The 12,508-nt window shown below is 40.9% G+C and overlaps 1 protein-coding gene across 1 annotated transcript in view; it reads right to left on the bottom strand.

Moving 5' to 3' along the window:
* LRRC9 (leucine rich repeat containing 9) overlaps positions 1-12,508 on the bottom strand; it is a 188,794-nt gene that overhangs the window by 122,378 nt on the left and 53,908 nt on the right. The window contains exons 11-12 of the mRNA XM_036735971.1: positions 5,154-5,330; positions 4,851-4,968 (exon numbers count right to left, since the gene is read on the bottom strand). Of these exons, the coding sequence (XP_036591866.1) occupies positions 4,851-4,968; positions 5,154-5,330 (295 nt within the window). The remainder of the gene's footprint in view (positions 1-4,850; positions 4,969-5,153; positions 5,331-12,508) is intronic.

Genomic DNA, 12,508 nt, shown 5'->3' with positions numbered 1-12,508 from the left:
CCATTTTCCCTTTTGAGGCATCAATAGTTTACTTAAGTAGAGCTGGCTGGCATTGCCTCCATTTCTGGATACTTTTATTCCTCATCTAATTTGGTATTATTTTTTATGTCTGCTCTAACAGTGTTGTTGTCTTGTTACATGAAAAGTTCCTTTGGGAAACGATTCCTAAATTGGTAAATTTTAGTTTTCTGTCAGTTAAAACAGAATCAATTTCTTTTGTGTAATGTTATTTGTCATGTCCAGTGCCTCATAATTCTCTTCTTGAAGAAAATATTCATGATATATAGGTATGAGGCTTTTTTACCATCTGCAATGTTTGGTCTCCCCCATTTTTAAATTCTGGACTATGTTTTCCAACATGTTATTTGTCTTTTCCTATGTCCATCTTTGTATTAGCATCAACAAATACTGAAGTATATGTTGATTTAATTGGGAAAATCTTAAAGGGTTCTTTAGAGAATTTCTCTACCTCTTCATCCTCTTCAACAGATGTTAGTGCATAAACAGCAATTATCCTCATAATGATATTTTTGGAACTGCTTTATCTTGAGTGCTGCAATAGGAAATGAACAACCATGCCATAAAAATCATGTTTCTTGCTTCCCTGGATTCATGATAAAACCAACTCTGCCCACTCTTTTATTTGTCTCTTCAAGGACGATCAGCAAACTATCCTTTCATTTGGCAGCAGCTCTTTTTTTTGTCTTTTGGTTTCATTTCTAGAAAGACTGGTAAGATTAGTATACTTCATTTGTCATAGGAACATATATATATCCAGAGCAAAAGGAAGCTCAGAAGTCCAACCCCCTAATTTTACAGATAAGGAAACAGAGGTCTATAGAGGTTGAATCACTTGCCCAAGGTCACCAGAAAAGAAATCAAATTTAGAGAATACATAAATTAATGTTTATAATCAAAGAACTGTGTAATTCTTAACATCCTCTAAACTCTTTTCTACTATTCTGCTATTGTTACTGTAATACAAGGAAAATTAGGAACCCCTGAGTAACCCCTAGCTACTGACAAGCACCCCCAGAAAGAATGGACTCAGATATCTTTGGCATTTAGCAAACCCCCTGGGACTCCATGACTCCGCCAAGGAATGTCAGTAGATAGGACCATCCCACTGAAGGATAACCTGACAGACCCTGTCTAGCAGATATCCCTGGGGCTCCGTGACTCCACTCCAAGGAATGTAAATGAGATTATCCCACTAGTACGATAACCTGACTGAATCTTTTGATCAGCCAGGATCTTTGTTCCTGTTTTCCCCCCAACTCTGTACCCCCATATCCTATATAAGCCAAGCCATCACCCCAACACATTTGCCATTGATTTGTGGTGCCGTACCCCGATGGCCGCCGGCTAATAAATTCTCCACTTAAAACTTATACTCCGTGGTGTGTCTCGCTCGCTTCTGGTACAACATTACCATCAATCAGTCAATAAGTATTTACTAAGCACCTACTATATGCTAGGCACTGTGCTAAGCCCTGGGGATACAAAAAAAAGACAAAAGACAGACCCTATTCTTAAGGAGCACAAAATCTAAAGGGTAGGGGAGAAACACGTAAGCAACTATCTACAAACAAGCTACAGGCAGAATAAATAGGAAATAATAAACAGAGGGAAGACACTCAAATTAAGAAGGATTAGGAAAGGCTTCCCATAGAAGTTGGGATTTTCCTTGGGATTTAAAGAAAGCCAAGGAAGGCAGCAGGTGGAGAATAGAAGAGACAGCATTCCATGTATGGGAGATAGCCAGAAAAAATGCCTAGCACCAAGGATTAGTGTGTTTTATACATGGAATAGCCAAGAGTCAGTGTCACTGGATCACATAGTATGTGATAAGAGTGTAAAGTGTAAGAAGACTGGAAAGGCTGTGTGTGTGTATGTGTGTGTGTGTGTATGTGTGTGTGTATGTGTGTGTGTGGTGATGGTAATGATGGTTATGAAGAGCTTTGAATGCCAAATTGCTGTTTTTTTGTATTTGATCCTGGAGATGGTGGGGGACGAAAAGTTTATTGAGCATGGGGAGTGGGGAGTGACATGGTCTGACTTTTGTGTTTTAGGAAAATCACTTTAAAGGCTAAAAGGAGGATGGATTGGAGTGGGGAAAGACCTGTGGCAAGCAGACCCACCAGCAGGTTACTGCAATAATCCAGGCAAGAGGAAATTATGGCCTGCTCCAGAATGGTGGCAGTGTCAGAGAAGAGAATATGTGAGTGCAAGCAAGGTGGGATTTTTGTTGGGTTTTTCTTTTGAGTTCAGTTTCCCAGGCTCATGCTAAATTGTAAAAATCTGAAGCATCAATCCTTTGAACCCTGGTAATTCACAGCTGTGGCACATCTTGTGCTGAGTCACCTAGAGCCTGGTGCAGAGCCAATTAGGTGCCAAGGCAACTGGGTTCCCATGCCTTTTGGCACTAAACTGATTAGGTGCCGAGGCACCTAGACTTTCATGCTTTTGAGCACTAAGCCAATCAGGTGCCGAGCAGAGCTGTATAAATAGAGAGCCTTGAGTGAGGAGACTGGTGTTAGTGGCAGCAGCAGCAGCAGGGACTTTAAGCAGTGGAAACTTACTTAGCTGAGAGAATATCTCTGGAAGACTATTATTTTCTTGTAGGCCTGCTCACAGGAAGGAGAGGGAAGGCAGGGGAGGGGGGGGTGAAGAGAGAGAGAATGAATAAATATACCTCTGATAGTGGGAGAGAAGAACTCTCATAGATCAAGAATGAGACTGTACTAGCAGCCCTCTTGCCGGCAGGATCTGCACAGACTAAAGCAAAGTATGGGGTTTAGTGAGACTGGGATAGTTGTTGCTTCCCAGTTATTGTATTATTTTGCTGTGCCCAGAGCCCAAACCAGAATGGCTCCTCCTCATGTGAGGCTGGGGGAAGACCAGCTGCCCTGGAGTTGGAGTTGTACAGGCCAGGGACAGACGCTGGGGGCAGGGGCCCCTGGAGCCTGCTGTGCCTGGGCCCAGGCAGGAGCAGAAAGAGCCTGGAGTGAAGCAGCTACTCCGCAAGTGAAGCAGCTACTCCGCCTGTAAAGTGATAGAGACAGCAGAAGCAGAGAGCTGCAGGGAACCATCAGCCCACGGAGGAACCACAAGGTTTAAGACAAAGCCCTGGGTTAGGATGGAGACTGCAGTGGCTCAAGAGCACTGAGCATGCTTTCCTGCTGCATCCCCATGGGATGGTTTGGAACCTAGGGGTGGAATTGTCTATGGTGGGATGGGGGAAGTGCCGTAACTCCCAGATACCCACTTCGTTGCCCAGCCACCTCCAGACCTTGAAGCAGGGGCTGGAGCAGTGTTAGGACTTGGACTTTTTTGGCTCATTTGAGCATGTATGCACCTGAGAGTGCCAGGTGGGAGCCCACAACAGCAACATGGGGATAAGGGCATACTCCCAAGAGGACTTTACTTGGACACTCTGTTTGGATTGAGGGGACTGTAACCTACTATGACCTAGGGGTGGAATATATTGTGTTTTCTGCTGTCCCTGGGAATGTGCTGTGTTAAGGGAAGACCCTGGCCAGGGATCCCCTGATTGTATGAACAAGTATTTTGGAACAATATTTTAAATGCTGAATGATATGTTTTATTTAAGGCCATGTGGCCACCCTGGTAATAAGCTGTTATGTTGTTATGAATTGTGAATGCTTCAGTTTCTTGAATAAGGTTTAGAGTGCTGTGTGATTCGACCCTAAATTCATACATACATATATGTATATATATCTATATATATCCACAGCAGCTGTTCTTCTATCTCACTGGTGTTACAGTATATTTGAGAGATGTTGCAAAGGTGAAATCAATAGGCTTTGGCAACAGATAAGAGGTAAGAGATAACTGAACTGAAGATGACACTTAGGTTAGGAGCCTGGGGGAATGGAAGGATAGTGTTGCCCTTTATAGTTACAGGGAAGGTAGAGGGAGGAGACAGTTTAAGGGAAAGACAAAGGTTCAATTTTGGACATGTTGAGTTAAGATCTACTGGACATCCAGTCTGAGACATGTGATAGGCAGTTGGAGAGTCAAGAGAGGTCAATAGGGAGGTTAGGGATGGATAAGTAAACTTGAGAATCTTAAGCAGAGAGATAATAATTACATCCATGGGACTTGATGAGATCACCAAGTGAAGTGGTATAGAGGAAGAAGGGAAGAGGACCCAGGACAACGTGTCCAGCCTACTAGTGATTAGCCTTTCTAGGAATCAAAGATTTTGAGTTGGAAAGATCCTTAGAAATAATCTAGGGAACAATTTCCATTTTCAAGAAGAGGAAACTGAGGCCTAGAAGTGTTTTCTGAATTGCCTATGGTCACCTATGTAGTAAATGAAGAGCTGGGATCTGAACCTAGGTCCTCTGACTTTACATCCAGTGACATTTCTACTATACTCCACTCTGCCCTCTGTATTTAAGAAGGCTAATACTGGGAAAGCAAAAGTGCTGTTGCCAGGGTTGTATTCAAAATCTTTTTAGCTGGGTAGAAACTACTAGAACTTATCCTCCATTGTCACAACTTTCTAGAACCCAGGTTACTTCCATGCCACAGTGAGAATTTAGTGTAGTGCTCTTTAGACATTCAACAGTGAGTTATTAAAACAGCCCTTTCCAAGTAAAAAATAAAATGAGAGAGCAGAGGAGGTCATATAAGCAGCTTGGTTGATACCCTCTTATCATGATCACCTAAGGAAGTATGATCTTCATGAACTAACAATTACCTTTTCGTAGAGCAGAAATTAATAAGATGATAAGTAGAGAGAAGGAAGAAAGAGAATATGAGTTATGCTAAATCTGTGATTAATAAGCCAAAAGAACTATTCTATTGACATTTTCAGTTACCCTGTTTGTTTCAGTGTCTTTGAATCCTTTCTCAAGTATTTGCAGCAGGTGTTTTTTCTTTAGGGGAACTTCTGGATCAAAAATATAAAAAAGGTATTCCATCATCTTTCGGTAGTTCCTTAAGAAAAATTTGAAAAAAGACGGTTTAGAACTGATATCATAAAAACTCAAAAGGAACAAAAGTAAAGTATTGACTAATAAATGCTATGTGTTCATCTACCATCTGTTAAACAAAGATGGCAGCTTCTTTAAAACAAGATCAAAATATGACAAAAATATGCTTTGGCAGGTTAAACTTCTTACTCTGAATCATTTGTATCTTCGTTGTCCAAAAACTTTTGGAATTTCTCTTCAAATTTCAGTCTCAGGATACGATTGTTCATTTTAAAAATGCGATTTATTTTTACTCCTGTAATACCATATGCTCTGAAGTCCCAGGTACAAAACCGTGACAGAATTAACTCGTGGCAGCAATTAAACCTATATGGAAATACAAGATACGCACAATTAAAGAAAATACCACATTTTCCCTCAACAATATATTAAGGGACAAAATCACATGAAATACTTATTTTACATTCCCCCCACCACTGGAGAATTGTTCTGTCAAACAATATAGCATTTATTTAAAATCTTACACCTTTATGTTGAATTGGTTGATCCTCTCATTCTGCTCCTGAGATTCCTCCCTCTATCATTCTTAAAAAATGGTTTTACTCCATCGCAGACAGGAAGCCATTAAGACAAGCCAGATCATAGACCACAGGCCACAGATCATCCCCCAGCTGCTTAGGAGCACCAACATTTGACAACATACATAATAATAACTAGCATTTATACTGTGCTTACTATGTGCTAGGCATTGTGCTAAGCACCTTACGATTATTATCTTATTTGATCCTCACAGCCACCCCGGGAAGTAAGTGCTATCATCATCCCAATTTTAGAGTTGTGGAAGCAGAGGCAAACAGAAGAGAAGTGACTTGTCCAGGGTCATAAAGTCAGTAAGTGTCTGAGGTGGGATTTGAACTCAGGTCTTTCTGACTCCAGATCCAGCACTGTTTCTACTGTGTCACCTAACTGTAAACCAGTGAGATCCTACAAAGAGGAAAATGTCATCTTGTCCTGAGACAATGACTATAGCCCTTAACCCCAAGTTAGACACATAAAAGTGACACAACAATCCGTTTTCTCTGACACCAGCCCTAGTTCAGTATTACTTATTGTGGTATAATGCCTTATTTGCAATTTATAAAATAAACTTGGCCTATTAGGGTTAGTTACCTAGAACAGGGCTGTCCAAAGCGCGGCCTGTGGTGTGATTTTATGCAGCCCGCCTGTGTTTATTACGGGTGTGGAAATTGACATAGATGCTTTAACTAAAGCATTTATATCGATTTTTGTGCTTGTGGAGGACACAGGCAGACTGCACGGTGGTGCATGGCCCGTGTTTTGGACAGCCCTGACCTAGAAAATAATGAATATATACATGAAGTTTTTGTAAAAAATGAGGATTGTAAGTGCTGGGACTGTGTTATCTCACCTTTTAATCAGCAGTGCCTCGTCTACTGCATTGCACTGAATATCTGTTCATCCAACCTGGATAGTCAGTCAACTAGTATTTGCTAATGCCTACTATATGTCAGGTACTGTGCTAAATGCTGAATTAAAAGTTATAGTTAAAATAAACTGGATGAAATTTGTGAAAAATGCTTAGTGCAGTACAAAAGGCTTTTAATGTGTATCCCGAATAGGAAGAACAAGATAGGGATGTGCCTACAGCGCTGGACGGACAACAGGAAGAAAGCTGGTCTACTTGGCAAATCTTTTGCTTCCATTTTAATATGTCAAGGAGACTTTTCAAAGTGGAAAGGACAGAATAAACATGATTACATACAAATTTAAAGTATTAAATAGATGAAGAGATAATAGAACATTTAGCTGTTGTAAATAAATTAGTATACTGGTTCAGATGAACTGTCTCTCAGGACACTAAAAGAACTTGCAGAAGTGATTGACCAAATAAAGTCAGCAATCGTGGAAGAAACGTGGAGAATGGGGAAGGGCCCAGAAGACTGAACATGTGCAAAAACATGTAGTAAAGTTTCAAGAAGACAGAAGAGGAGGATTCTGAAAACTAAGGACATCATTCCACTGAAACTGATCTCTCCAAAGTTACTAACTAGTGATCTCCTAGGTGCCAAATCCAATGGCCTTTTCTCTGTCCTCCAACTCCTTGACATCCCCGCAGCCTTTGGTATTGTTGCTCACTTTCTCCTCAACATTCTCTTCTGTCTATGTTTTCAGGACACCAGTGTCTCTTGATTTTCCTTCTACCTATCTGACCACTTCTTTTTTTTTTTAAATTAGTAAAATTATATTAAAATGATTAAGCCATGGAATCAGTTCTCATGTGTTTCTAAGCTACTGTAAAGCTAAGAAATTTTTCCTCTCTGCTCCCATAACCCCCTTCTTCTAGTTCTTTTATTTATTTAATATATTTAGTTTTCAGCATTGATTTTCACAAGAGTTTGAATTACAAATTTTCTCCCCATGTCTACCCTCCCCCCACTCCAAGATGGTATATATTCTGGTTGCCCTTTTCCCCAATCAGCCCTCCCTTCCATCACCCCACTCCCCTCCCATCCCCTTTTCCCTTCCTTTCTTGTAGGGCAAGATAAATTTCTATGCCCCATTGCCTGTGTATCTTATTTTCTAGTTGCATGCAAAAACTTTTTTTTTTTTGTTTTTGAACATCTGTTTTTAAAACTTTGAGTTCCAAATCCTCTCCCCTCTTCCCTTCCCATCCACCCTCCCTAAGAAGTCAAGCAATTCAACATAGGCCACATGTGTATCATTATGGATAACCTTTCCACAATACTCATGTTGTGAAAGACTAACTATATTCTGCTCCTTCCCAACCCATTCCCTTTTATTGAATTTTCTTCCTTGACCCTGTCCCCTTCCAAAGTGTTTGTTTTTGATTACCTCCACCCCCATCTGTCCTCCCCTCCATCATCCCCTTTTTTTTTTATCTTTTTCCCTCTTCTTTCCTGTGGGGTAAGATACCCAATTGAAAATGTATGGTATTCCCTCCTCAGGCCAAATCTGATGAGAGCAAGATTCACTCATTCCCCCCTCACCTGCCCTCTCCCCATCCTCCCACAGAACTGCTTCCTCTTGCCACCTTTATGCAAGATAATCCACCCCATTCTATCTCTCCCTATCTCCCTCTCTCAATATATTCCTCTCTCATCCCTTAATTTGATTTTATTTCTTTTAGATATCTTCCCTTCATCTTCAACTCATCCTGTGTCCACTCTCTCTCTCTCTCTATACACATACATATATATATATATATACACACACATACCCATTCACTTATATATATATATAAAAAGATATATATATATATACACATACACTTATATATATATAAACATATATATATATGCATATTCCCTTCAGCTACCCTAATACTGAGGTCTCATGAATCATACACATCATCTTTCCATGTAGGAATGTAAACAAAACAGTTCAACTTTAGTAAGTCCCTTGCAATTTCTTTTTCTTGTTCTTTTTCTTGATTACCTTTTCATGCTTCTCTTGATTCTTGTGTTTGAAAGTCAAATTTTCTATTCAGCTCTGGTCTTTTCACTGAGAAAGCTTGAAAGTCCTCTTTTTTATTGAAAATCCATATTTTGCCTTGGAGCATGATACTCAGTTTTGCTGGGTAGGTGATTCTAGGTTTTAATCCTAGCTCCATTGACCTCTGGAATATCATATTCCAAGCCCTTCAATCTCTTAATGTAGAAGCTGACAGATCTTGGATTATTCTGATTGTGTTTCCACAGTACTCAAATTGTTTGTTTCTGGATGCTTGCAGAATTTTCTCCTTGATCTGGGAGCTCTGGAATTTGGCGACAATATTCCTAGGAGATTTCTTTTTGGGATCTATTTAAGGAGGTGATTGATGGATTCTTTCAATTTCTATTTCGCCCTGTGGCTCTAGAATATCAGGGCAATTCTCCTTGATAATTTCTTGAAAGATGATATCTAGGCTCTTTTTATGATCATGGCTTTCAGGTAGTTCAATAATTTTTAAATTATCTCTCCTGGATCTATTTTCCAGGTCAGTGGTTTTTCCAATGAGATATTTCACATTGTCTTCCATTTTTTCATTCCTTTGGTTCTGTTTTATAATATCTTGATTTCTCATAAAGTAGTGCACTAGCTTCCACTTGCTCCAATCTAATTTTTAAGGTAGTATTTTCTTCAGTGGTCTTTTGGACCTCCTTTTCCATTTGGGTAATTCTGCCTTTCAAGGCATTCTTCTCCTCATTGGCTTTTTGGAGCTCTTTTACCATTTGAGTTAGTCTATTTTTTACGGTGTTGTTTTCTTCAGTATATTTTTCAGTATTTTTTTGGGTCTCCTTTAGCAAGTCACTGACTTGTTTTTCATGATTTTCTCACATCCTTCTCATTTCTCTTCCCAATTTTTCCTCTACTTCTCTAACTTGCTTTTCCAAATCCTTTTTGAGCTCTTCCATGGCCTCAGCCCAGTTCATGTTTTTCTTGGAGGCTTTTGTTGTAGGCTCTTTGACTTTGTTAACGTCTTCCGTCTGTATGTTTTGGTCTTCTTTGTCACCAAAGAAAGATTCCAAAGTCTGAGACTGAATCTGGGTGTGTTTTTGCTGCCTGGCCATATTCCCAGCCAACTAACTTGACCCTTGAGTTTTTCAGCGGGGTATGACTGCTTGTGGAGTTAAGAGAACTATGTTCCAAGCTTGGGGGGATGTGCCAGCTCTGCCACACCAGCACCCCTCCTTCCCCAAGAACCCTCAACCCGGACTGGACTTAGATCTTCAGCAGGCTCTTCACTCCTGCTCTGATCCACCACTTAATTCCTCCCACCAGGTGGGCCTGGGGCAAGAAGCAACTGCAGCTGTACTTCTGTAGCTGCCCCACCTCCACTGCCCCCAAGGCGGTAGCTGAACTGAGAACTCCTTCTACTCCCACAGCTTTTCCCACTAACCTTCTCTGTTGTCTTTGGTGTTTGTGGGTTGAGAAGTCTGGTAACTGCTGCAGCTCACTGATTCAGGGCGCTAGGGCACACTCTGCCCGGCTCCTGGTCTGGTTGGTTTGTGCCGCTCATGCTGGGCTCTGCTCCACTCCGCTCCACTCTGCTCTGCTCTCAGCTCCGTGCGGGATAGACCTCACCCAGACACCATCCAGGCTGTCCTGGGCTGGAGCCCTGCTTCCCTCTGCTGTTTTGTGGGTTCTGCAGTTCTAGAATTGGTTCGGAGCCATTATTTATAGGTGTTTGGAGGGACTTGGTGGGGAGCTCACACTAGTCCCTGCTTTCCAGCCGCCATCTTGGCTCCACCCCTATCTGACCACTTCTTAATCTCTTCTGTTGGATCCTGCTCCAGATCATGCCCTCAAACCATAGGTGTCTGTAAGGGCAAACAAAGTGGGACTTTTTTTACTGCTTTTTCTTTTGGAGTGCTTCTCAGCACTAAGGCAATCAAGGCCCCTTGACTGAGTCTTGCCTCTGTTTGTAGGACTGCCCACACCCTTTTGCTAATTAGATCAGGAGAGGTGTGAAGCTCTCTGACCCTGAAAAAGTATATATATATATACTCTGAGGTTAGCATTTTGTTTGGGACTCACTCGCTGGAAGTGTCATGTGATTTGACCAGATGAGATTCTGGGTAGCCATTGGAGTCCCCCAGCTTTGAAAACCCAGATGTTGGTGCTTCACTCTCTGGTAACTATGTATATAATGTCTTAGACAGACAGCTAAAAGCCTGTCTTCTGCTTTGTGTTATTTTACTGTGTTTATGTAATTTCTGCTTGTAATTTCTGTTTTCTCTGAAGTTCAGGGTGCTGACTTTTTCCCCTGAGCTAAGTGAATGATATATGTATGTTTAATTAAAGTGAGATTGTAAACCCTTAAAGATACTTTCCTTAGAAAAGCAGATCAAAGAACTTGTGCTAGCAGCCCTCCTGTGTGCTGATGCTATTAGCCTTATACAGCCACAGTAGCTGCAAATAACACTGTTGTTACAGTGTCTCATAGGGTTCTTTCCTGGGTCCTCCTCTCTTCCTTCTTTACTACTTCACTTGGTAATCTCCTCAGCTCCCATGGTTTTAATTACTATCTCCATGTTGATGATTCTCAAATCTACCTAACCCATTATCTTCCTTTAAAATAAACAAGCATTTACTAAGTGCTTACTAAACACCAGAAACTAGGCTAAGTATGTTGAACCCCATTTCTCTTCCCGTTTTATCGAGGGCATCATCCAGTCACCCAAAACTTGAAAACACTGTCTACTCATCCCTATCACTCATCTCCAATCAAGTAATTAGTTGTTAAATCTCGTTGACTCTATTTCTATAATCCACTCACCTCCAAACCCTTTCTTTCTACTCATGGGGCATCAACCTAATTAAGACTTTCATTAGTTCTTGCCTGGAATATTGTAATAGTCTCATTTGTTTCCTTCCTTCTAGTTTTTCCCCTTTCCAATCTGTTTTCTATATATCTGCCAAAATAACCTTCTTAAACCAAAGGTCTCATTCCATACTGCCTCTAGGAGCAAATAAAAATTCTTCAGCTTGTCATTCAAATATCTCCACACTCTAACTTCAACCTACTCTTCCAGATGGTTCCTATCACTCCCTTCATATTCAAATCTTATTGTTCTATGATCTTAGTGTTCCATGTCTTGTCTCAGGGCCTTTGCATAGTCTATGCCTCTTGGCTGGGATTCACTCCCTTGTTCTCATCTTTGTCTATTAGAATCCATAGCTTCCTTCAAGGCTTGGCTTAGATGCCACCTACTTTGGAAGGCTTTTCTTGATTCCTCTGGTTAATAGCTTTCCTCAAAATATCTTATATTTACTTATTTAATTAATTCTTATATCTCACAGTAGAATGTAAGTTTCTTGATGGAAAGAATCATAAAAAAACCACAACTTTGAATCCCCAGAAATGAAAAGTGCATTGTACATAACAAGTGCTTAACTATACTGGTTGAATTGAATTTAGGCAAAATGGGTTGCTGTGGTTGAAAAGAAAATCATCAACTAGTGGCCAGCTTCATGGGGATGAGACTCTGAAATGAGACTGGTCTTCAGATAACAGATATCTATATCTACCCACCTATTTATAAGTGAATATATACATATGATTCAAATGGATTCAAATGGGAGTGGTCAGTGAGAAGCCCATTATCTCAAATACCACTTAAACCCACTTTAGTAGACCATGAGATTCAAGTAGGCTGGTCCACCTTGGGCTGAACAATGGAATAATGTTGTGCCTAGATGCGATCAAAATTCTGGACTATTGTCCCTGGTTACCTCATCTCCCTGCCCAGGGAAGGTTTTCCTCTACATGAATCCCTGGCCTCTCCTGGCAAGTGGGTGTCTCCCTTTAGCAGAAGGCCTCTCCCTGAAGTGGCCTTCTCCTTTAGGGGGCTGCCACTTCCCTCTCCTTAAGCTGCTGTCTCCCTTAAGCTGCGTCTCCCTTTTAAGGGGTGGAGGAGCCTGCTTGATGTGTTGTGTTATCCACAGTAAATGCCTTTACTTGATTTGGAGACAGCCTAAGTGAATTCTTTCAAGACAACCTTTGTACCCCAACATTTTGG

This window comes from Trichosurus vulpecula, chromosome 8 (assembly GCF_011100635.1).
Source record: "Trichosurus vulpecula isolate mTriVul1 chromosome 8, mTriVul1.pri, whole genome shotgun sequence".
Classification (NCBI taxonomy): domain Eukaryota; kingdom Metazoa; phylum Chordata; class Mammalia; order Diprotodontia; family Phalangeridae; genus Trichosurus; species Trichosurus vulpecula.
Note: the sequence above shows the minus strand (reverse complement) of the source record. Positions and strands in the feature narration are given on the sequence as shown.